The sequence below is a fragment of the Gracilinanus agilis genome, chromosome 4, assembly GCF_016433145.1.
Source record: "Gracilinanus agilis isolate LMUSP501 chromosome 4, AgileGrace, whole genome shotgun sequence".
Lineage (NCBI taxonomy): Eukaryota > Metazoa > Chordata > Mammalia > Didelphimorphia > Didelphidae > Gracilinanus > Gracilinanus agilis.
The window spans coordinates 444,341,562-444,369,199 of record NC_058133.1 but is presented as its reverse complement, the minus strand read 5'-3'; the positions used below and the strand labels follow the sequence as shown (position 1 = coordinate 444,369,199).

Sequence of the window (27,638 nt, the reverse complement as noted above, 5' to 3'; positions counted from 1 at the left end):
AGTGATGACTTGGAGTGCAAATCTATGGCAGTTCTCAAGCTTAATATGTAGAGAATGGTATCCTATTTGGTGATGTCATGTATCATAAAGCAATAACATGACACGCTTTTGAAATGAGACCTATTAAAAAAGCAATGTTCAACATGTTGAAGTAGATGGAACACATTTAATCAGGACATATCATTTTTAATGCATTTAGTTTGTTAAAAGGGATCTCTTGTCACAACATACATTTAATTAATATGGTAAAAGGTGAGTCATGGGAAGGTAGGTGCACAAGAAATCCTGTTAGAGCATCATCCTCTTAAAAGTGCTTTCCCAATGGTGTAGTTGCCATGACAGTTTGCTAGGGAAACTGCCAAGGAGTTATACACCATTTTTTGGAGAAGATAAAAAGAGTATGTTTTGGATTAATCTTTCAAGGAGTGTGGGGACAAGAACTAAATTAAAGTATTTGTCCCTCCCTTTTCTAGAAATCATTTGTATCCATCTGAAAAATGCAGGACATCCTAGAGAGCAAAAAAACGGAACTGTACATAGGCAATGTAACCAGAGAGGTGTGTATAAAAGATGAAGGGGAAGTGCTATCTACTCTTTGGTAATAATCAAGAACAATATCATTTTAGAATGATTTCTGTAATTTATAACTAAAAAATTCTAAAGCAGTAAGACTTTTTCTTGGAAAGACCATGTGGTTCGTTTTATTCTGCCTGTTATCATTGTGAGCTCTACAGTGTGGCACCAAAGACAGAGAACTAGGCTTGGGTTTGGGGAGACTTGAGTTTGAATCCAGGCTCACACATTTCCTGGCCGTTTGACCTTCAGCAAGTCACTTAATCTCTGTTTATGTCAGTTTCTTCTTCTGTAAAATGGAGATTATAATAGTACCCACCTCCCATGGTTCTGTAAGCATCAATGAGATACTCGCAGAGCACTTGACACAGTGCCTGACACACATAGCAGGTACCACATAAATGTTAGCTATTAATATGAGTTCACAGAATTTGAGTTTGAAGGTATCTCAAAAGCTAATTAGCTCAATCCATGCCTGAACAAAAAACCACTCTTCAATGTCCCTGGCAAGTGCACTCTTTTCTTGTAGGCTTCCAGGGAAGGAGAACCCATTACCTTTTAAGGCAGCCAATTCAGATTTTAAGATAACTAATTGTTAGACAGTTTTCCTTCATTTTCAACATAAACTTAACTTCTTTTCAACTTTTATCCTTTTTTCTCAGTTCTGTCCTCTGGAACTATGTAGAATTAATCTAACCCCTTTTCCAAATGACAGTCTTTCAAATAATAGAAGATAACTATCTGACTTCCCTTGACTCTTTTCTTCTTCATACTGACTGTCTCCTCTTCCTTCAAATAATTCTCACATGACACATACTAAGAGGTAATACACCAACTTGATGACTCTCCTCTTAATGTTCTCTTACTGGATCTCTCCTACCCTAAGATAATGGAGCTAGATTCATCCTAGATAACTGACTGGCTACCTGAGTCTCTGTTTGACATTCAGCAATAAGGGAAATGTTTGCACCTGGACAGATGATTCTTCAATCACCTGAATGCCAGATATAGTTGTAGATTTTATAGTTTATATAGTTTATAATTTTTAATCATAACTTTAAAAGTCATTTAAATAGTAATAATAATCATGAGTGGCTGACATTTATATAATTTGTACATATTTTTATTTTAAACCTTAAAATCTAAATTATATTATTTGAAAATGTTGTATAGTATACTTTACTAATTCAGAGATAAAGAAGATTCACAATTTAATCTGGATCTATTAGGATGATGGTGCCCAATAATTTGTAGCAACCTTAAGAGTGAAATGAATATCAAAGTATCAAAGTTTTTGTTTTTGTTTTTTGTTTTGTTACGGAAATGATCTCTGATCTTCACTTGACATCTCATAAGAGATGATGGACAAAGGAAAAAGCTAATATAACCTACATACCCTTGTTTGGAGGGGAAAAATCACCATTGCTATTACACTGATTTGAATCTTACTTTTGCTTTAAACAGCAAAAAAGAGAAGTAAGAAATGACTAAAGAATCTCAAAAAGCTACAATATCTTCTAATTGGGGGTATAGTACAAAATATGCTACAAATGAAAATATACTAGAACTTTTGGGATAAGAGTCAGGGGAAAAAGTTATTGGCCTGCAGGTGACATGGTAAAATGCCAGGATCTACTATTAGCCTAATTTTAATCTCTGGTACACATTTTTTGGCCATAGTGATGTGTCTGGTTCATGAGTATAGTTCCAGGCTTAGTGACAGGGTGATAAATAAAACGCTACTATTTTTACTCAAAAATCACAGAGTGTTTAATGATGGTGAATTTCACCAAAATATAAGCTTCCAAGGGAAAAGGAGAGTTCTTATATCATAAATTGAAAGGAGTAGAGATTAATGATGACAACAGCAACAACAACAAAGTGGTTTTTTTTGTTGGTTTTGGTTTTTTTTTGAGTTATTTTTTTTAGCAAAACAAGAAGAGTGGCACAGATACTAAAAGGATGGCAAAGGGAGCTATATTATCAGGTAAATGCTTTAGCATCTCTACATATACCTAGATCTATGTTTAACCAAAGTATTCATTGGAAAGAAAGCAAGGAAGCCAATTTTAGTCTGTCTACCATCCTGCCAGGAGGAAGTGAGAAAGAAAAGGTAATAAGTGGTTTGTGGTAATTTTGTAGCTCTCCCCATGAGTCCTCAAAGCATATCAAGAGAATGGAAAGGAATTTAGGAGAGTAGGTGATATCTACATTACCTTGAGGTATGTTCTGTGTGGCTGGAGAGGGACTGCTAGGCTTCTCCACAGTTCAGGTAGTATTGTTTGTGAAGAGTCTGTGATGAATCTGTGACTTCATATCCAGAGGATATGCATAACTGCTAAACCCTTAGATGACATTTGTATCAAAATTTCTCCAGTGGAGTTTAAGGGCATGACAGGTACCAACAACAACAAAGTTGAAAAGCCTTAAGAGGTAGACACGTGAGAAGGTCCAGCCATTCCTCTAAAAATTACCCCTGAGCTTCCATCTAGGTCTGGATGTAGCTAAAATCTATTTTAAGGAGATGAAGATAAAGTAAAATTATTGATGTTTCAGCAATGCTTCATTGTTTCCTAATTACATGTAAAAACAATGCTTGGTATTTGTTTCCTATTATTTTAAGTTCCAAATTCTCTCTTTCCCTTCTTTCCCTCCCTGATCCTTAAGATGGTAAGCGGTATTATATTGGTTATACATGTGCTCCTATCATACAAAACATATTTCAGTATTTGCCATGTAAGTTATTGATGTTTCTAGAATCACTCCAGAATTCTTTCAGCACAGAACTTCTGTCAGCGTGCATTGGCAAGGCTGCAGCAGCCCAAGTTTCCCCAGGTTCTTTTTTCTTGTGTTCTTATCTCTACTGCTGATCCACGGGTTTGCATAGAGAAACAGTATAGAATAGTGGACAGAATGATGGACTTGGAGTTAGTAAAGCCCATGTTCAAGTCTGGTCTCTGGCATTTACTAAGCTTTATGACTCTGAGATTAGGCAAATTGATTATGAATTGAGTGGAAGCAATGCTATGGAGAAACTGGGCAAAGTCCCTCCCCAGATATTGGAAAGGGTTCAGTAAATGGTGTGCCCCTGTAGGTCCAGGGGAAAAGATTTGTGTTTTTCTTCTTTATTAATATTAAATGGTGAAAAGGAAATCATGGACTGATGACTAGTAGCTGGGAGCTGGAAGAAGAGGTAAAAAACCAGTGAAGACTTAAGCTGCTAACAGTAAAACAAACACCTCCAAGCTCCTCAAGGGACCCCTAGAATCCCAAAGGTGGAGATGTAGCAGGCTTACTCTAACAAGGGCCAGAAGAATGATCCTTGTAGATGAATTCACAAGTCTAATCCTTAACAATTATATTTGCTCATTTCCTGGGTCCATTTCTTTCAGGTTTATATACATAAATCTATATCAATTTATACTTAGCTTATGATGTACACTGAAATTTTGCAAATAATACAAATCATTTCTGCTTTGTCACATGTATCCTAGAGGAATGACTGAAACCAGAATGATGTATTTGGACCACGAACTTTTAATAAAACTTAATAAAATTGCACCTGAATATCTAAGGGAGATAAAAGAAACTTGATTTTTATAACATATGAAAAATGAGATTTTAAAATATATAAAAATTATGTATCTAATACAAGCATTTACTTTAAGCTTTTGAATGAATAATTATCTTATTTTGGAATTTCAAGGGAAGTCAATTCCAATTTGAGCTTGCTACTTGTTTAGACAGTATATAAACTATAACAATTCTCTGTGTAAAATGATTCTGAGAAGACCTCAAACACCAAGATGTTTGCATCTCATTTAATTTTGCCTTTTCTTATTTCTCTTTTTCCTCCTAGTGATCAGTGTTTTTTATTTGCCAAACAATTGTCATTTCATTTGTCACATCCATTTCCTTAAATATAAATGTATTATGTGTAATTTTTTAGTAAATTTTTTTCAAGCACATTACTTCATATCTGATTCATAGTAATAAAACATACTTGAATCATGTTATATATTTTGTTAATTCCCCAATAAAATTAACCATACGAACAGCAAAAATTAAGTGCTCATTGTATCTGGACACTTAGCTAGATGATAGGGAAATAATATCTGCTCTCAAGGGGCTCCCATTTTTCTCTATGAGAAGAGGTAGAGAAGAGAATGTATTATATTTTTAAAATCAAGTAGAATAGGAAAGTTGCCAAGTTTCAAAAAAAGAGAACATTAATTCCTCAAACTATGTGTTAGTGAGATTACTTTCTGGGTAAAATTCTCATACATACTATGAAAGGGAGAATTTGTATTAACTTAGAAAAATGACAATTGCTAAGGGATGCTATAGATTCTTCAAAAAACAGATCTCATCAAATAATGAAATCATTTTGAGAAGTGAATGATCTAATATATCAAGGGAAATCATAAAAAGTAGGAATGAAGTGGAAATAGCACTTCTAGACCTTAAATTGTATCATAAAGTGGCAATCATCAAAAACATTTTATATGAATTTTGTTTTTTTTAAATGGAGAAGTAGATCCATAAAACAGACCCAACAAAGTAGAATTAGAAGTAATAACCCAGTGTTCAATAAACAGAAAACATAAATTACTTAGGAAAGAACTCATTATTTCAATTGTTTCAATTCTAAGAAAAATATAAATCTGTTATCAATTCGGCTTAAACAAATATCTTCCACCGTATTTCACAACACATTCAAAATGGAATATTTGATCTCAATATTCAAGTTGATGCTGTTAAATAAGAGAAACTGTGTACTTTTCATAGGTGTGGATAAATATATTCGTAATTATGAATAATATAACTGTAAGCACAAAAAATAAAACAAAGTTTTGATTAAATGAAATTGAAAAACCTCCATTCTAATAAAGTTAATATATATAAAATAAGAAGAGAAGCAGTAAAATAGGAAAAATCTTTGAATAAAGTTCTTACATAACATTTAGGTATCCATGATATATAGAGACTTCTAACATACATATGAGTATATGTTTGTATGTGTGTATATAAAATCCATTTCCTAGTAGATAAGCTGGTCAAAGGAGATAACCAAACAGTTCTAAAAAGTAAAATTTAATACTATTAAGAACCATATGTAATAATTTGCTAAATGACAAATAAAAAGAGAAATTCAAATTAAAAAATATTGAGGATTTGTCTCATACCTAGCAAATTGGCAAAAATGACCAAATATAAGAATTCTGTATTCAAAATTGGAGGAGTTTGGGAAAGATAGGCAAACTAGTCCATTGTTGGTAGAGCAAGGAATTAGTACTACTTTTCAGAAAGCATTTTAAAATTATGCAAATAAATTGCCAAAAATGTCCACACTCTTTGACTCCAAAATTCCATTCCTAAGCCCCAAAGAAGTCATTGATTTAAAAAAAAACTCATATATATATATTTTCATATATATATATATANGGTGGTACAGGTTTGCAGGGGCTGTGTGTATTGTTAAGCTGAAAAAACACAGAACTACCAAAGTAGTTATAATTGAACACATCTTTAATCAGGACAAGGGAGACAAAATTCATTGGCCACCATACGGAACCACAAGTCACCACTTCTCTGGGAATACTGTCTTAGGGAAAGATGCCAATAATGGGAATTTCCTCCAAATTAAGGAACTTGGGGTTTTATAGATTGATAGAGAGAGAGACAGACAGACAGACAGACGGAGAGATAGAGAGACAGTCAGACAGGCAAACAGACAGACAGAGAGAGAAAGAGAGATATTGATAGAGAGATAGAGATAGATTATATATGAAATATATATGTGTGTGTGTATACATATATATGTATATATATATATATATATACATATATATATTTATTTATTTATAATCCCAGGTTCTTTAGTTTACTTATATATGCTTTAGGGAATATAAACCAGGAAGAACAACTGACTAGTTACATAGAGATTTGGAAAAGAAAATATAACCATATGCTAGAATACCTATAAGAAGCCTAGATATAAAAAGAGAAAGTAAGAAGGCAAAAAGAGAAGTTAGTCCTAGGTAGGGTACTTAATGGGTGTTCGATGGTTTATTGTTCATCTGGGAAAAGAATCAGTCTGGATTTCTTGAAGGCAAGTTCTGGTGGAATAAAAGTCAATTTGGAGTTTCATAAAACAAAGTGATCAGTATGTATGCATACATGAACGTGATTAAATTTGACTGCATGTGTATTCATATAAAATATCAGTCCCATTCAAATGTTGTCATTTTGGAATTGTCTCTTTATAAAAATAATTTTAAAAAAGCGGAAAAAAACTTTCATCTTCTTTCTAGGAAAATATTATGGGCTTGACTTACTTATAGCAACTTTTAGATGAAATATTCTCCATGATGGATTACAATTTACTAATGGTGTTTTTTATCAGACTGCTACTTAGGAACAGTTATAAGTACATTGATTTTTATGGTTTTCCTAAGAGAAAATGGTAATTAAAGTTATACCATGGATTGGATCAAAGTGTGTTAATATTTAATTCGTCTATATAAATGCCTAATATAGGTGTCTGAAATTGTTGATAAAAGTTTCCCAACCACAGAATCCCATTGTCTTCTATTTACACCTTTACAGGATTATAAGAATATCATATAAACTTATATAAATACAATTGGCTTGTGAATTTATTATTGATAATTTCTCTTTGTAGCTTCTCAGTATGAGCACATCTTTAAGCTAAAGTGGTAAGAAGTATGCAGAACTGGATAATAATAGCATTTGCTTTCCTTTGCTTCATTTCTTTCTTTCCTGCATGCCATCTGCCTAGTATAGTACCTCAACCTTTAGTTATATTAGGACTGTGGTACTGCAACTTATTGAACATCTGTTCTAGTAGCATAGTTTTATAGAATGCTTAGTCTCTTCCTTTTCTTTTATTTTCAGTTGAGGTTTTTTGTTTGTTTGAGATTGTACAATTTAAATACATGTTGGAATGGAGAGTTTTAATTAAATTCCTGATTATAATTTTTAAAGTTAGATCTTTTTAGATAAAATGAGATGATATTTGAAAAAAACATTTAGCACTGTTCCTGGCACATAGTAAGAACTATATAAATGATTCATTCCTTTTCCTTTCCCCAATAAAGACCTTATCATTGGTCATGATAGAACAAAGCTAAACATTTGCGTTATAGCTTCAAATCAGTATAGGTAATAATAAGTTATTTCCATATAATAGTCATAATTAGCACATGGTTTAGCTGTAAATACCATTAACCTGCTAATAGTGACTCCTTTGGATAGCTGGTATTAAAGAGAGTTGACTATCATTGATGCCTTATTGTCATTAACTACCTAGAATTCAATCATAAACATTTTGTAATAAAACCCAGATCAAATAGTAGCATTTCATTTATATATCCATTGTTTTTTTTATTGTTAACTTCCTTGAGGTTTCATTTAGCAGATAAATTGTCATTCTACAAATTTATCATATAACAATTATTCTTTAGTCTTTAGTAATCAGTCCTAAGGTCTTATTTTTTTTGCAGTGAATATTTCCATATTTTTTATTTTTTAATGTTTCATCTATCTTTATTTTATTTTAATAACAAATTTCCCCATATGTTTTCCAAATTTATATGATTCATGTTGTCTCTCTCCTTTCTTCCCTCCCCCCTCCCAGAGTTGACAAGCAATTCAGTCTGGGTTATATATGTATTATCATGCAAAATATATTTCCATATTATCCATTTTTGTAAGTGAATAATCTTATAAAACAAAAACCCCAAATCATATAGACAAATAGTGATAAATCATATGTTTTCATCTGCATTCATAGTCCAACAGTTTGTTCTCTAGAGGTAGATAGCTTTCCAGAAGTTATTATTAACATTTTTAAGTCACTATATCCCCAAATCACAGAATCAGAAGAATTCAGTTGGAAGTGACAGAGATGATATAATCCAACCTGCACCTGAACAAGAATCCTCCTTAAATTATATTCATCAAAAAGGAGGCATTTCATCTTTGCTTATTTATCTCCAGTTGGGGTAGACTTTTGGTAACTTACAATGTACATGGTCTTTCAGGCAAGTTTTTATATTTATCATATTAGAAAAAGTTACTAATGCTAATCTTGAATTATGTTGTTAATGAGTTTGATATTCATGTCAATGCAATTGTAATGCTTAAAAGTTCATACCAACATTACAACCTAATGAATGTTGGCATTGCCCAACCATAATATAGGTTAATAATCAAGTACTCCCTGATTAAACAAGGAAATATGGTTCTATAAAAAGAAGAATGATGATGGAATCAGAAGACATTAGTGGGATTCCTGATTTTTCCATAAACTTCTCTGTAACTGCTCAATTAACAAATGAGTTCACCTTTCTAAGCCTTCATTTTCTCATATGTATGATGAGATGGCTTGGTTAGAAAAATTCTGATGTCCCTTCTAGCTCTGGATCTACTATCTTCTGATTATCAGCCTAGTAAACTTTTTGATTCTTCATGCTGCTTATGATAGATAACCTTGGGGTATATAAACAAACAAATGCTAACAATCACCAATTTTCCTTTAATTTCTAACATCTTGTGTTGTGTTTGAGAAGCACTTTTCCAGTCTTAACACAGTATCTAATGAATTTAGTACATGATTAATTAACAGTTATCAACTAACATATCTGAACTGTCAGATTTCCTTCTAACCTTAAAATTAGGAGATTTGAAAAGGCTTTGTTGAATGGATAAGTCCTATCCTCTTAGATGGGAACACTCAATAAATCAGTCATTCTTCTCCAAATAGTCATTCTGATCTTATCTATGACCAATCTATCACTCATCAATGGGACAGATTCCTGTTCTCCTAACTATACTTTGGGAAGATTCATGACCTATTGTCCCTACTGAGAAGAGAGTCCTCTATACCCATTCTTTTTCCTTGAGCCTTGGTTCTGGTCTGATTTATCAGTCTCAACTAATCACTGGATCATGTTTTCTTTTGATATTCCACTGAGGGGTTAATTTCAAAAGGCAAGTGCCTAAAACTGCAGCTGTATATAATAACAATAGTAATGATGATGATGATGATGATGATGATGATAAATAATAACTAGCATTTCTATGGGCAGCTAAGTGGTACAGTGTCAGCCCTAGAGTCAGGGAAACCTAAGATAAAATCCATCCTTACATACTTACTAGCTGTGCCCTGGGCAAGTCACTTAACCCTGTTTGCCACAGTTCCTTACCTTTAGATGCATTGTAGAAGAAAATTGCAAACCACTCTGGTATCCTTGTCAAGAAAACCCTAAATATGTTTACAAAGGGTCAGGCATAAATAACCAACTAACCTAGAACAAAAGCATTTATCTAGTGTTTTGGGATGTATGAACTATTTTACATATGTAATGTCATTTGATCTTCACATCATCCATGTGGGGTAGGGGTTATCATCCCCATTTTATAAATGAAGAAACTGATACTGAAACAGTTTAAGTAAAGTGCAAAGTCACACAGGTAGTCATTGTCTGAGGATGGATTTGAACTACAAATTCAAGAAGTGTTTGATATGCCATCTACTTTCTATAAGAACTAACAGGTAGCACTAGCCAGCATGTTTTTTGGAAGGGTGGAGATTAACAACATGAAGAAGAGTCTGGTTGAGCTAAGCTTCAATTACTTATTTCTATATTTATTTTTCTGTTAGAATTACAATACTATCTGATGGATTCATATAGTTTTCCTGTTTCTTTTATGGTTGTATTGGTCCATTTTACATATTTTTCTTGTTTCTTTGAATGCAGAAGGAAGAATAGGTCAACTCTAACTCTATAGTCAACTAAGGACTCCTTGCTTGAGGGCATTTCATCAAAATATATTTTATTAAATGGAAACTTGCTTTAAACTAACTCTCGTTTGGAAATTTGAATTTTCTTAGACCAACTTTTTTTTTCCCAATTAGCTTTTATTCTTAGAATTATCCTATGCTCAAATTACCATTTTCTTTTTCCATAGTCTTTCATAATTATGCCCTTCCCTAAGAGACTTTCAAGTTGCTTTGCATTTACCCTTCCTGCACTTGCTGAGTATCATAATACATAGAGCATTAGACTTAGAATCAGAGAGAACTGAGTGCCATTTTCTCTGACATCACTTCTTACTCTTGTTTGACCATAGTTAAATCATTTTGAAGTGCTGGGAGTTGATCCCAATAATGAGTGAGGCCAGCAATGCAAAATGCAAAGGTACTTTATTGTCTAGCTTAAGGCTAGGGACCCTGAGCTATGCAGGGGCCAAATATTTAAGGATGAGCAGGCAGCAGGTGAGGGGGGGCAGGATCTTGGGGGACAGAATGTCTGCAAGGTTGAAATTCCTTCAGATAGGGGGATGTCTGCAAGGTGGGAGTTCCTGTAGATAAGAGGGATGTCTGAAAGGTAGGATTTCCCATAGATAAGGCTGTTTTATCATGCAAGGGTTAGGATCTGGACATCAAAGGTCTGCAGGTTTGAAATTCCTGCAGACAAGCTTTTTTCACTGTAGTGTTATATAGGGGTCTGGATTTTTAATTTTTAATTTTTAATTCTAGGTTACACAATTTCACCTCTCTATGCCTCAAATTTCTCATCTATGATCTCATTTGCTTCAATTTCCTCATCTTTAGAATGAAATAGAGAGAGAAATGGCAAAACACTCCCATATCTTTGCCAAGAAAACCCCCAAAAATGGTAACAAAAAGTCAGACATTACTGAAAAGGACTAAATGACAAGAGACTCATTGACCTCTAAAATCCATTTTTGGTTCTAAAACTATGACCCTGAAATCTACACTAAAGGATCAGCCATGTCATTACACATGACCACGAAATAGTTCTACATGATGGAGACTATGATTATTATTCCCATTTTACAGATGGGAAAACCAAGCATCAGAGATATTCAGTAACTATCCCAGGTTTACAAAGCTAGTGAGTGTCAAAAGCATAGTTTGAACATAGGACTTTCTAACTCCAAGTCTAACATAACATTCTTTTTATTTCTATCTCTTGACTGCCTTCCAAAGTCACTTTAGATATAATTACCATCATGTTTAATAGCAATTTTTAAAAACATTGTTGAACTTAAAAATCAGTCTGACTATTTCTAGCCTGGGCAAGCTACCCCCAGCCCCCAATGTTTCCCAGTACAGTCTTCCTTATCTCTCCCTATGATGAGCCTAAAATGTTTTCCAACCTGAAGCTATCTTATCTGATGAATATTTACCTTCTTGAGGAATGTTTACTGCCCAGATGAATGTTTACCTCCTTAATGAATGTTTCCAAATGCTTCCAGACCCCTGACCCAGAACCCCCCCTCCCTTGCCTGATGCTTCCTGACCACCTGTCCCTGTCACTACCCTGATGATTATGTATGTACCAGCTCCCTTCCCTAAACATTTCTATATAAACCCCTGGCTGAGGAAGCCTTGGGGTTGGTTAAGGCATACCTCTCTGCCTAGGGACCCTAGCTATTATTGCTAGTAAAGAATGAGCCTCTTCTTGCATATTGCATTGTCAGTGTGATTCCTCTGGCCATGAGGGAACCTGGGTTAGGTATTAAAATTTGGGTACAACAACATCTCTTAAACTCTGAGCTCCTATATGCAGTACTTGTCTTTGGGGAAAGTAGTGTTAAGAGCATGAGCTGCTGTTATACCCTGAACATTGTCCATTTACTTAGCCATCAGAAGATGATGCACTGTTGTGTTCCTTTTACAAATGCTTTATAAATTGCTCTTAAAAGAGGGGGAGAGGGAAAGGCAGGAGGGAGACAATGTGGATCTTATAATTTTGGAAAGCATTATGGTGAAAATTGCTTTTATGTGTAATTGGGAAAATAAAATCTCTTTGAATAAAAAAAATAAATAAATAATGCATGCACTAAGAGATCAGAACCAGTATAGATATAGCTCATTTGACTAGTTTGAACTGATCAAATTATCTGCTATGAAAATAAATCTGTTTCCCTTAATTTGGAAGATTTTGAGGTATATTCCTCAGCCTTAAACTATAGATATCAAGGCAAAGGTATATCTCTGTAATGGATAGTACATTCTGAGGTCAGCTATTAGAAGCAACAGATAAATTCTACTTTTAGGGAATTTTAATCCAAGAATAATCTCATTTTTCATTTTCTTGAAATTATGTATCTTACATAGAATTATAAAACATATACATATAAAATAAATGAGCTACATTGTGTGTGTATATACGTACATATATATACGTGTGTATATATATAAATGGAGAGAGACAGGGAGAGAACACACTATTGAAAAAAAGTTTTTCAAATGTCCTTTGGTTTATTTGTTTGCTTTCCCTCAGAAGAAACTGGTACAAAGCAGTTTGGGGTTTAAAATTGCTTTGAAAGCATCCATTGTTCCAGGGCTAATTTTAACCTTGTGATAAAGATTGCTTTTTTGTATTCAGTTGAATGTGATATCTAGTAATTGTTTGTCAAGGCTAAGTGCTGTAGGACATAATACATTTTTTAAATGGCATTTAGTAATTATCATACAAGCGTCTTTATGGCCTAATGCCTGAAAGAATGTTATTGAGTAGAGATGTTAGAATTATGAGAAAAATGAGATTTAAACTTTATTATTTTAATTATTAAATCTCATGCCTACTTCACATTTTTAAAAATAGATATATTCCTAGATGTGTCAACTGAAATACTTCTCTTTCTCTTGTTCTGAAAATTTTCAAGGTTGTTGGCATAAACTAAATTTCACATCTATGCTACATCTGTCCATTAAAAACAAAGAGGATGTATTTGGAAAGAGTTTCCCAGAATAATCAAAACCTAATAATGTAGAAGAAGGTGACTATGCTATGCTTATGTTTATCTGACTCACAAATTTGGCCTAAGATAAAAAAAAAAGCATTTTACAAACATGTCTAATATATAACTTTGGCTAGTAGTATTAACAGCAGCAGCATTGGTAGGTAAAAAAGTAGTAATGTTAGAAATAATAATAACAATGATTTTTAAAAATTAAGATAATAAATTTATATTTTATAGCACTTTGAGACTTCCAAAATATTGCTCTCAACACTGTGAGACGTAGGTTCTATTTTTTTCCTCCTTTTTACCAGTAAGGAAATTGAGTCTCAGCAAAGTTTAGAAATTAATGCAGCAAGAATCAGTTTATCATTCACCTAACACATGTGTATTAGTGTCTGATACTACCAGCCATTCTGTTAGATGCCAAGGATATAATTACAAAGACAGAAATCATCCCTGTTCTTGCTGCCTTTTTGGAGGAATTCCAATCCAGGGAGGTCTTCACCATACTGCTGCTCACTCTAGCCATGTTTCTTCAGATCTCAGAATGGTTTCCTTAAGTGTCCTCGTAAATTATAGAATCTGGATTTTAGAGCTAAAAGTGAATGCAAGTCTCATATAATCCTATGTCACTGTCTGTCCCTACACCATAATATTCGGAAGTGTAAGATACTGAACATATGCACACACTATATACAATGTATGTAGCTATATAGATATATCAGCTGATCAGTCATTCAATCAAAAGCCTTTTATTAAGTATTTATGTTCTATGTACTGAGGTAACCACTAGGAAAACAAAAATAAAAAATGAAATAGTCCTTTCCCTCAAAGAGCTTACAGTCTACAGAAGGAAAGTCAACAGGTGAACCTAGAAGTAAACATGTATAAAAATAAGTTTATACAAAATCGAGAAAGGGAAGCGGGGATGGGAAGGAGGAAGTACCAGAAACTGGGTGGTTGGGGAAGGGGTGTCAAGAAGTCTAAATTGGGATGGAACTTTCAAGAACTTTAGAGATTCTAAGAGATGAAGGTAAGGAAGGGACTCCATTCCAGTATGCATGGAAATGGGAAATAGAGTGACATGAATGAGGAATAGCAAAAAGACCAATATGGCTGGATAAAAGTGAGTACAAAGGGAGCATATAAATATAATAAGATAATAAAGAGAGATTCTGAAGGGTTTTAAATGCCACAAAGAGTATGCATTTGATTTTAAAGATAATAGGGAGTTCCTAGTTCTAATTGAACAGGGCAGTGATGTGGTCAGACTCATGCATTAGAGATATTATTTTGTTGGCAGTCATGTGAAAGATAGATTAGAGATGAGAAGGGTTTGAGTCAGGAAGACCAGTAAGGAGGTTTTATGGAGGTTGAACCATCCATCCTAGAACCACAAAATCATCCAGAATCACTATACTATAATTCTTTCAGCTCATTTTCCATCCCAGCAGAACTAAAGCTTTTTTATTTTTTTTTTCATATATACTTTCTACCTCAATATTAGTCCTAAGATAGAAGACCAGCAAGAGCTGGGAAATCAGTGTTAAGTGACTTTCTCAGGGGTCACACAAACAGGAAGCATCTCAGACCAGATTTGAATCTAGGTTCTCCTGATTTGAGCTCTGGCTTTCTATCCTCTTGAGACCTGATTTCTCCTGAGATCTAAAGCTTCTTGAGCATAGAAATTCCTTCATTTGTTTTCATTTAGGAAATGTACTGAGTAGCAGCTTAATGAATGAATTAAAGTTAATTAAATTGGTTTGGACCTTCTAGTTCCTGTTACTTAGATCTTTGGGGTCCTTCTCTTTGTATTGGAGTAGAAAGATTGGATATGCTATGGCTTTGCAAAAATCAAACCAGTTTAAAAAAGTGTTTGTCATTGTCATTGAAAAGTCTTCCATGATAATTGAGGAACTCTAATAGTTTTCAAAACTGACTCATCCTTACACCTTCATATCTGCTATTTGAGGCCTGGAAAGATTTCTTCAAGACTAATCACAGGATTGTTTCAAAAACAGGCTAGCAAAAATTTCTAATTATAGTTTTGCTATATCTGTATCTACAGCCTCTTATCTATCTGAACATTGAACTCAATGATCTAATCAGTTTGTCTACTAATTAATCACTTTCTCATCCATCTGTCATCCTTACTGACAAAGCTCCTTTCCTTCTAAGACTTCTCTGTGGGTATAAATCTTTTATGAACCATCAATGAGAATGTCTTAAGGAAACAGAACATAGTAAATGGGAGATAACAATAGTCACATTGTTAAGTAATCTCAGGTTTGGATCACTGAAAGAGATAAACACCATCTAGTTAATTAAGCTTCTGTTTCTGGAATTATATTAAATATTTTTAAACATTAATTTACATATTATTAATAGAAAATATGATTTGATGGAAAGTTTAAGGAAATAAAATGTTCACAAACAGGTTGAAAATAACTCATTTTAATTTTGGTTATTATTATTTATCACATAACATTACCTGCACTTAGCACAGTACCTGGCATGTAGTAGGTATTTAATAAATCTTTTTTTGATTGATTGATTAATAAACTTGGGTTTAATTTCCTGGATCAAATTGCAATTTATTCTCAATTTGTCTTATAGTAAGAAACTCCTAGATAAATCAAATCCAGTGGACAGCTTGACTCCTGAGGTTGGTCAGATTTTTCATAAATACTGTCTCCAGCCACTTTGATTTGCTAGTAGATTAATTATCTTAATTCATACACTTATGATAATTATTTAAACCAATCATTGCAAGAAGATATAGGGAATTCCGAAGCTGTCCCTTCCACTTGGCCTTTAAAAAATATTTTAGTCCTTTAAAAATATTTTAGTATTTTCTCTGTTATTTTCATATTTGCATAAAAGAAAAGAAAAATTCTTGACGGTAAGTCTTCCCTTATCCAAATAACCCTTATGATGATTTACAGACTGAGAATTGGCAAGGCATACAACCAAATAGAATACTAGAAGCAAGGGAAGATAGTATATGTGTGCAACAAGGGAAAGCTTTTCAATAATAAATGTCAATATTTAAATGAGGAATGATTTCATCAAGTTGGCTACTCCTACAAATAGCCAATCACAGCCTAACTATACCTTCTCATTCTGTACAATATTTTGGACACTCTTCTCCATATTTTCCCCTAAATCCTTCATAGGAAGTACATTTGATATACTAAAGAATTTTATGTAGGTAATTTTATTATCACCTCTCCTCCTTCAAAAGAGCTATTCTTTATAAAAAATGAAAAGGAGGGAAAAATAGTTCTGTGAAATTAACACATCTAAAAAGTCTGATATTATACATTGTGTTCTGTGTCCATAACCTCACCTCTGCAAAATAGTGAAAGAAGTGGTAGATATTTATTTTCTAAATCGAGTTGCACGTGTTATGGCAAAGGTTTTAGGAATCTGTTGGACAGTAATATAATACTTGCTGTGTTTGAATGGTGGAGAAAGAGGTGGATTGGGTTTTCAAATACAGGTTATTATTAGCCAAGTCTTACATTTTTGCATTCTGTGCTCGACACTTTAACTAACCATGCTTTATAATGAATGCTTAAGTTACTTTGAATTAGATTCCTACTGTTAGGATCATAGGGTTTGTATTTTCAAAGATGAAAGGAACTTAGAGGTCATCTTTTCCAAACCTCAACTAAATGCAATCTACTCTTTTCTCCCACCTCTCTTTCCTTCCTCCTCTAGCAAGGGGACACCCATTGTACTGCTGTTAAAGCCTTATCATTATAATGTTTTGCAACTTCCTTTAGCATTCTGATTAAAGAGGATAAATCTTATTTCCCCTGCTTAATATTTTAAATATATTTTAACAGAACAGAACACATTTTAAAAACAGTTGGGTTTTTTGTTTTATTTTTTCCCCTCTCCCTCCCTGCTATGTCTTCATCTACTGGATGGTCTTATCCTCATGGAAGAATACAACAAGACGCAAAAGATTTTATTCTGCCCTATAGAGGACTTATTTTTCTCTACACAATAATGTAGGTAGCACCCTTGTAGAGCAGGTCAGCCTTGAGTGGTCCTCTTTCTATTCTTATAAAAATTACACTGGTAAAATTTCCCATTTCCAGATGTTATTTTATCAAAAAGTTCTGTTCAGTAAAAATGTCCATCTCGAAAAAAGATAACCCAGAGAAAAATATCAGGTTACAATAATTTGTATTAAATAAAAATAAAAAAGAAAAAACTCTTGAGAACAGGCTCATCACAGGGCCGTGTCCTCATAGAAACACATCCATTTAACAAAAGTACTGAGCCAAAACATATTACTGTCTGCTGCATAGTATGCCAAGGTCTACATATGGTATAGAGTAGAGGACATGGTTGGAAGTTAAGGAAGTTAGGGAACCTGGATTCAAACTGTATGATGTGAAGAAGACAAGCTGTGATTATCGATGAGCAGGGAATGGAGGAAATGGGTAGCAGCAGGAGTGTGATGGTAAATGTTTAACAATTCACTTTCCAAAAAAAAATGTATACAGAACACACATTTAAGTTTAATCTATGTTGTTAACATTTTCTCCACCATTTTCATAAGTCTAGAGATCAACAAAATAAGAAATCAAACTCTGATTTATAATGTTTGCTGATTTCCAAAGCATAAATGTTCACACTGAAAATTTAATAATCTCTACTTGTGAGCTGGTATGAACTGGCTCCAGCACACCCTTAGGTAGGAGATAAACAAAGTAAAAGATGAGAGAGGAATGAGTAAGAGAAGCAGGATGATGATAACTGTAAAATCAGAGTGCTAGTCTCTTTTTCAAATTAGAGATAGAAACAGGAGGAGGAGGAAGACTTTGTGCAGTGGGGTAGCTTGCTTTATTCAAATAAATTAAAAAGCTTTTTAAAATGGCCCTTCATACAGAGTAAGCAGAGATTTTTGCTTACATATGAATTTTATTATCAAGTTCTTTACTTGGAGTGTGTTTAGGGAACATCTAGCTGCCAGGGTAGCTTGGACTTGTGGATGAGAGAAGCCACATCAGCTAGTATATGATAGAGTTTTCAATTTACTACATGTCCCTGGAATCCATGAACAAAATTATTTTTTAATCAGGCTAGCATTTTCTTTTTTATTTGCCTCCCTTGATTGTCTGCACAAACTTTATAGGACCTCAGATATTTTTACAGTCACTTATCAACACATCACTGAAAAGCTCTTTTTCTCTATTCACTATTAGGCCATTGTGGCTATCTTTCCTCTAGCAGTAACCATGGTAACACTAGGAAGCTTAAACCACTTAATGAATATAACAGTATACTTCATTGGTATAAGGAGGTCAAGTAAATGAACTTTTTTTTAAAGTTATCATTTCATTAACCATTTAGATCTCAGCAACATTTCACACTATTGACTATTCTGTCTTCCGTGATATTCTCATTTCCTTGGAGTCCTCAGTACATTCATCTAGTTTTGCTTCTTCTCAAATTGCTCATTTTCCTTATCTAATGATGAATCGTATTCTTCTTCCCATTTCTTAAATTTATACCTTTCTCTGCAATCTTTGTCTTTGACCCTCTTTTCTTTTCTACCTGTTCTTTTCCTGGAATATTTCAAACACTTAAAAAGCTTCAGTGCTCTCTTCAGCTCTTCTATTATTGAAATATTCTTCATCTTTTTAGTATCACTTCTAAGCAGATGATACACAAATTGTATCTCTAACCCCATATTATTCCCTTACCTTTAGTGCAGGATTTCTAAATAGGTAGCTAGATGATATAGTGGCTAGAGTACTAGAATTGGAGACAGAAAGACCTGAATTCAAATTCTGCTTCCATACACTTACTAGTTTACATGTGACCCCAGAGTTGGAAAGGACTGAACAAGTACAAAACCTGAGGCTTTGTATTCCCAAACCAGTAGCTTGAATAAATTGTCAGAATTTTCATGGTGTGGATTCAATTAACAAAAATAACAAAAATACATTATTACTGTTTTACCACTTTTAGAATATTGTGAGATAAGTAGCAATTATACCTGTATATAGATGAGGAAACCGAAGTTTATAAGAGTTGTGTCTTGTACAAAATCAGATGATTATGTCATTGTCATTTCTGATATACAAATCCAAGATTCTTTTCACTATTTCAAAAAGCCAAGGACCTCTATTCAGAAATCCATTTCTTGCAAATGTCCATTTATTGTCCATTCTATTTAACTTCTTTCAGAGATCTGAAATCAATGTAAATATTTATTGAAAAAGGTATTCTTTTAAAACCTGAAGCATAGGAAAGAGGCTGAGAACAACAGACCTAGAATCAAGAAGACTTAGGTTCAAATCCCATCACTATCTGGTTCAAGTTGGAGAGGCAGCTTAGATCTCTCCCTCTCTGGAAGTCTGAAGCATTCCTTGCCTTTATACTCAAAGGCAACAAGTAAATAAAAAGGGTCAAATCATATGGGTAATGTCTTTTGTAAGCATTTTCATTTCTGGTTCAATAGCCAATCCAAAAGTTCCTTTTCTTCTTACGGTAAATAGACTGGAAAGAAAATGTGCACAGGGTCCAGAGTCCATACATCAAGTCGTCCACATGCTCATAAGGACTGAGCTCTCACTGGTCAATATCTCTTCTTTTACACACAAAATATACTTCACTTAAGAGTCTTGTGAGAGTTTTTTCCCCCTTCCAACTGTGATCTTTCTTCATTTCTGTCTTCCTTTATCCTTACTTTATTTTTATGACCCCTTCTCACCATCATCTTTCTCTAATCTTGATAATAATAATAATATTATGAAGGACCTTTCTAAAAATGAGGGTCCTGAAAATCCAACTTGGCCATTCCTGAATAGTTGCTCAATACATAATTGCCTTCTCATAAGATTTATTTTATATTCTTTAATGCGGAACATTGGAATATATGTATAGGAATAGGAAAAACTGAGAGATGTTTATTAGCGGTCCTTAGGATATAAGAGAAATGAGAACAACATGTCCTCTATCTTTTCCTCACTAGGAAACCTTCTATGCCAAATCTTAACTCAAAATCTTAGAAACTAAGAGAACAATCACCATCACCAATAGGACAGCAATGACTAATTTTTAATTTAATGTATCCGATGTTTTATTTCATTAATTAATTAATATTGTATTATCTGGAAAATTGGATAGAGCACTAGACTTCAAGTTAAGGAAAAACTAACTTGGACACTTATCACCTATGTGACTCTGGGTAGATCATTTAACCTCTCTAAGATCCAACTTCCTAATCTATAAAATGGAGATATTAGCACCATCTTCTAGGGTTATTGTGAGGATGAAATGAGACATATTTATGAAGTGTTATACAAAACTTAGAATGTTAGCTATCTCATCCGAGGTAATGAAGAGACATAGGGTTACTGAACGGGATAATGATTTTTATTCTTCTGCAAATCCTTCTGCCCCTCCAAAGGACTGCAATTGTGATATATGATGACACTTCCGAATAAGTTTTCTTTGCTTAAAAAGTCATAAGCATTCATTAATCCAAGTAAAGCCTATATTGGGACATATTTGGGGGGAAATAGAAAATTGTGAAACAAAGGGAAGGAAATAATCATCTATAGTATACCCTACTACATCCAGGGGCACCGGGCTAAGTGCTTTACAAATATTATCTTATTTAATCCTTATAACAACCCTCCAAGATAGGTGTTATTGTCCTCATTTTACAGTGGAAAAAATGGAAATAGACAAATATTAAGATATTTGTCTATTGTTATATAGCTAATAAATATGTGTTTGAGGTGTAGGGTGTATAGAAGGTTCAGGGAGGTCTAGCATCTTTGGTGTGAGGGTTTGCTGAGCCCTTTCTAGGCTGCTCATCCACCTTTAGTATCCAGTTTTCATCAAATTCTCATCTGTGGCTTCAAGAAGCTGAAGCATGTGCAGTGGCCACAATCCAGTAAAACTAGTTTGGCAGGCAGGATAAGCCAGGTTGAGTATAATGTGCAAGCCTCAAATCCATTTGTGAATTAGGAATATTTCTACTTCAAGCATGTGAAGACTTTCCCTGCTGGAATGGATGGATGAAAACCATTTATTTCGATTGGCCATGAAGGTGGCTGAAGCTACCTATGGAGCTCTTAGTGCTTGGTCAGACTTCAAAGATGCCAAAGTTATCCCCTGCATCCTGGGTCACTGCCAGTCATCCTGACTTCTGTCTTGCCATTGGGCTTCAATTATTTTGGGAGAGAGAGTGAGGCTACTGATTTTGTGAAACTGTTTCACTTAAATCTAATTCACACACAAATCAGGATACCACCTGTGAAGTCATCCCTTTTCAAAAAAGATGTAAAAACGACAACATATGTCGGAGGTCAGATTGAACTCAGGTCTTCTGGACTTTAGATTCAGTGCGCTTTAGCACCAGTGTGCTAATCCAATCCATTAAATATTTATTAAGCACCTACTAAGTGCAGGCACTGTGGTAAATGTTGGGGATATGATTAATAAAAAGAAAAACACTTTTTGCCCTCCAGGGAGTTGATAATCTAATTTGTTGAGGTAACACAAAGAAAGAGGCAAGAAAGGATTGGAGCACAGGTACTCCCTGAAGTGGTATTGGCCCAGCATCTTGTTCCAAGGAGTTGAGATCAGGCAGATCAGCAGATGCAGAAAGGAGTAAGCCAGAAAAGTCAAACATTTGCCAAAAATGAAAAGATTTCCTCTTTTCTTTCCTTTTAGAAAAGGTATGTGCAGGAGAGGGGGAGATATTTGAGAAAGAACACAGATTTTAGACTCCAAAGATGTGAGTTCTAATTCCATCTCCAATATTTTGTGATGCTGTGTATTATATAACTTCTCTCAACCTCAGTTTCTTCATCTATAAAATGGGGATGATAATGTTTGCTTTCAGTACCTCACAGGATTTCTGTGATAAAAGCACTTTAGAAGCCTTAAAGATCTATTTAAATGTGAGTGATTATAATTGAAGAATCTCCTCCAACTCCTTTGGGTTGTTAGACTTCTTTTGTCCTTCTCCCAGCACTTATCTTGTTAGCTGATTGTGAACTAATCCCAATCCAGGCAGTGGTATTAGCTCAGAATGGTTAAATTATTACCCCTCTGAGGGATATTTACATTTTAATTTGGGACTTTGGAAGACTGAAAAGCCTTTTAAACCCCAAAGAAATTAACTTCTATTTGTGGAATCAAAGACCATTTCAGGCTATCTAGAGAGGTATTTGTGGGTCAGGGAAACCTATCTTGAAACCTTCAAATCACACCTGGCAAATGTATAAGGTTGGTTTTTCCCTAGAGACCCTTTAGGGATCCTCAGATTGCAATTTTTCTTAGAACTGTTCAAAGTAGCATGTGCTGTCGCATTCCAAGACTCTGGGACTCTGATTCCTCATTCTGTGGGCAACTCTGCCATCTTGGTAATCTACATTACCAAATCCTGGACATAATCCTAGAATCCCAGGAGGACTCTGGTGCTATGGCTCTAACCTAGAATGTAGTGAGTTTATTTAAGTTAATAACAATTGACCACTTTTGTGACTGGCTCCATTGCTGGAAGGGTCTCTGGAAGGCGCTTCATGCCTCAGATTGATTGCCTCAGGGGTTTTTGCAAGGAAGTTGTGACAATTTGGAAAATTTGGCTGCCTACTGAATTTCAGGGAAACTGAGTCAATATATGAATGCAGTTCTCCTCCAGACTCTTATTTGTCTTTGTCCAGACTTCCTGTCCCTCAGTGTTTACAGTGAGAGCTCTGTCAAGCCATCTTCCTCTAGAGTGACTACGTGCTGAAGTGTAAGGTGTAACCTTCAAAGACTGGCACGTTTTAATGAAACATTTGCCAAAATGAAAATCTGGCAATCTCAGTTTGAATGTCCTGGAGAGAACCTCCAGGTCTCCCCCCCCCCGCCCCCCATAAAGATTATGGGAAAATTAGTCTGAAGAAACAAATCAGATTGTGGGCTGATGATGTTATAAAATGATTACAATGGAAGTAGAGTGATAATGAATTAAAATTAACTGATATGATTTCTATAAGTCAAAATGTACATATTTGCCAAGGCATTATTGTCACATTTATACCATTTATTTTATAATATACTAATTCAGATGTAAAAATGGATGTAAATTACCAGAAATTAACATGCAATGTGAAGAAAAGTCCTTTTATCCTCTGCAACTGTAGCATTTGGCAGATTCAGGAATAAATAATCTTTTGTGGCAAGGGTATGCCTTATCAAACATATGCAGATCAGCACTAATTAATGCTAATTAAGGTTTCCTGTCTATCTAGTTGGAAAAACGTCCAAATGTTATGAAATCCAGTTAGTATGCCTATTACGCTAATTGTTTTATATGGGGTGGTTCTTAATTAAAATATGTAAATTGACCTTAATTGCTATATACTAATGGGGGTTCATGTTATCTCACTAAAAGTGACAAGATGGTGAGGAGGGGTACTTAAATGACTAATTCTGATAAATCCTTAACTAAATGACCTTTACTCAAAATTATTTTTAATTAGAAGTTGGCAAAAGAAACATTTTTCCTTCTTTGTTTCTTTTTAGTTTTAAATAATGTCAGAAATGTTACTGTTCTTCGTTAATATAACCATAGAAGCAGTTTGGATTGTTAATTATACTTAACAAGCATGTTAATTTTACTGTTTACTGTTTATAGTTTATCATGAAGTTATTGATATCCTCATTTTAGTCTTGGGAAAAGTGGCTTTCTTCCCAATGAATTTGCATTTATGACTGCAACTCTATAGATAATCTGACCCAGCTCCCATGGTAAAAAGTGTGCTAAAATCTGACGAATTACCAATGCCTCCAGCATTTTTTGGATGGCTTTTTTTTTTTTTTTTGCTAAAAAAGGAATTCCAAAGTATATCTTTCTAAATAAACATAAAGCCACACTTTAAATCTTAGTTGATTCAATGGAAAGAGATTTTTATGGATTCTCATACATTATGCCCACAATTTCTTCATTGAATCACCAATAAGTGAGAAACAAAACTGTTTCTATCATACTTCAAATCAATGTAAACAGTATTTAAATATTTTTTATTTGCCTGTGAGTCTAGATTATAGAAAAGGATTTTGCCCCGTCTCCAGCATATTCAAATGTAGTCTTTCACCTGAAATCATATGTTCAATTTAACTGTAATTTAAAGTACATTTCTTGAATTTTACTCTAGAAAATATGCGATATGAGAAGGGACTTTGTAAATCATCGTTATATTGAAGGGAATAGATAATAAAAGCTGCAATGTTAGATTGCAAAAATGATAGCTCGAATCTTTTCTCTTTCAACAGGACATTGTGACTAACGTTTCACCACGGATCATCCGGGGCATCACCTCAGGCCCTGTATATGGCCCAGGACAAAGCTCCTTCCTTAATATCGAGCTCATCAGCGAGAAAACAGCAGCATATTGGTGTCAATGTGTCACTGAACTAAAGGCTGACTTTCCTGACAACGTAAGTGCAATTTAACGTTTAAAACAAGAGAACTGGCGTAAGTTGGAGAATGTTTATTTAAACATCCAATTTATCGGCTCATAAATATTAATGTATATAATATATTTTATTAAAGAATCTGCCAGTTGCTTTGCTGATACTAAGAAAGATAAAAACGATAGAAAAGCTCAAGAGCTCATAAAAATCCTTCACAACAGGAGGCTTTGTTATAAATGGGGATATGCAGATGGAAAAAAAAAGTCTCTCTATCAACAGGGGGATGGGGAATGGAATTCTTGTGTTTTGAGCTGCTCTCCCCTGTGTGTGGTGAGGATTTATAAAGGTGATGACCTTAAGAAGAGATTGTGGGCTCTGAGCTTCATTTATAAGAAGGAGAATCAGAGCCACTGCTGGATACAACTGGTCTCTCTCTTTCCTTTGGATATCATTCACTACAAATAACATTCTCTTTTTCTAATTATGAGGCAAACATTTTTTAAAAATACCTCTTCTAATCTAGTAAAATGATGTTTTAGAATGATGCAGATTATAATATGGTTGAAGATATACATTCAATTCTTTTTAGGACTTTTCTGCACAAAGTTGAATTTTTTTAAAAGACAAAACAGTTTTTTCCTTCTCTCTTTTCCTCTACAGGACACATCTTAGTAGTTGTCCTTACTTCTCACCTCCTTTCTTTTCAGAAGCTAAGGTACAAGAGTGGGAAACATTACATATGTTTTCAAATTTTTTCAATACATTAGTTAATTTTGACAAACTGTTTCCCCCCACCTTTTTTTTCATTGTTTGTTATTAGGGATAGCTCTTGGAGAAGGAAGTAGGAAAGGATGAAAATGTAGGCAATACAAGGACCAAAGATATAAATAGAAATTAATTTTTAAAATATTTTCCTCTCCTGTGCATGTTTTTAAAAATATTTTATTTTTCCTTTCTTGTAATAACAATTTCCAACATACATTTCCTGAAATGATAAGATCTAAATTATTTTCCTTGCTCTCTTCCTTCCCCCCTCCTTGAGATGGTAAGCATTTTGATCTGAATTATACATGTATGATAATCTAAAACATATTTACATACTGGTCATGTTGTGAGAGAATAATCATATAAAGTCAAAACCTCACAATAAAAACACACATAAATACAATAATATGAAAACTAATGTTTCAGCCTGTATTTAGCCTTCATTAGTTCCTTCATTAGAGATGGATAGCATTCTTTGTATTATCTTGGATCATTGTATTTCTGAGAATAGATAAGTCTTTTACAATTGACCACAGTATGTAATATTGCTCTTACTATGTACATTGGTTTCCTGGTTTGCACACTTCACTCTGTATCAATTCATGTAAATCTTCTAGTTTTCTTTGAAGTTGTACTACTCATCACTTCTTAGAATACCACGCTGTTCATCATCATCACATATCACAATTTGTTCAACCATTCCCCAATTGATGGACATTGCCACAATTTACAATTTCTTGCTACCACAAAAGGAGCTTCTATAAATATTTGTGTACAAATAGGTCTTTTTGGTTATTTCTAGTCTCCTTTGAGATAAAAGACATAGTAGTGGTATTATTGATTAAAGGATATGCATGGTTTTATTGCCCTGAAGAATGGTTGGATTAATTCACAACTCTTCCGATAATGCATTAGTATCCCAATTTTGCCACATTTCTCCCAACATTTATCACTTTCCTTTACTGTCATAACAGCCAGTCTTCTATGTAGGAGATTTGTTTTTAATTTGTTTAAATTGTTTTTAATTGGCATTTCTCTAATCAGTAGTCATATAGAACATTTTTTACATGATTATACATAGCTTTGACTGGTATTCTTATAAATTTGATTTATTTCTCTATATATTTGAGAAATGAGGTCTTTATCAGCGAAATTTGTCATGAATATTTTCCCTAGTTTGTTGTTTTCCTTCTAATAGTGTTTTTTTGTTTATTTATTTTTTTTTTTGTAATTTTGTAATTTTGGTTTTGTTTGTACAAAAACTTTAATATAATCAAAATTTTTTATTTTAAATCTTATAATGCTCTCTATCTATTGTCCCTTATCCATTGATCTGATAATTAGACTATCTCCATGCTCCATTCATTTGCTTATGCAATCACTCTTTATTCTAAATCATAAACCATTTTATCTTGGGTTGGGTGTGAGACATTTTTTGCCATACTGTTTTACATTTTTCTGGAAGTTTTTAGCAAATAGTTCTTTTTCCCCAAATCTGGAAACTTTGGGTTTATTTATCACTGGTTTGCAAATATCCTTCACAACAGTATATTGTTTACCTAATCTATTTCATTGATCCAACATTCCATTTGTTAGCATGTACCAGATTGTTTTGAGGATTATGGCTTTATAGTTAAGATTGAGAATTGCTGGGCCAAATTCCTTCACTTATTTTCATTAATTCTCTTGATATTCTGGACATTTTTTCCTCCCTCTATAAAATAATTTTTGAAAGTTTGATTGACATGACACTGAATTCATACATTTATTTAGGTAGAATTGTCATTTTTATATTAACTCAGTCAATCCATGAGCAATTAACTTTTCCAATTGTTTAGATCTGACTTTATTTGTGTGAAAAGAGTATAATTCCTGTGTTTTTCCTTTCAAATAGATTTCCAGATATTGTAATTTCACACTCTTTGTCTATGTATATGCCTTCTAACTGCCCAATAGTGACAAATTTCTTTACAGTTATGAGCATCATCTTCCCACAAGGGAATATAAACAGTTTAACCTTATTGAATCTCTTAAGTTTTCTCCTTCCTATTTAC

At 33.8% G+C, this 27,638-nt stretch overlaps 1 protein-coding gene across 1 annotated transcript in view; it reads left to right on the top strand.

Moving 5' to 3' along the window:
- DPYD (dihydropyrimidine dehydrogenase) overlaps positions 1–27,638 on the top strand; it is a 974,103-nt gene that overhangs the window by 518,897 nt on the left and 427,568 nt on the right. The window contains exon 14 of the mRNA XM_044672105.1: positions 24,679–24,843. Within this exon, the coding sequence (XP_044528040.1) occupies positions 24,679–24,843 (165 nt within the window). The remainder of the gene's footprint in view (positions 1–24,678; positions 24,844–27,638) is intronic.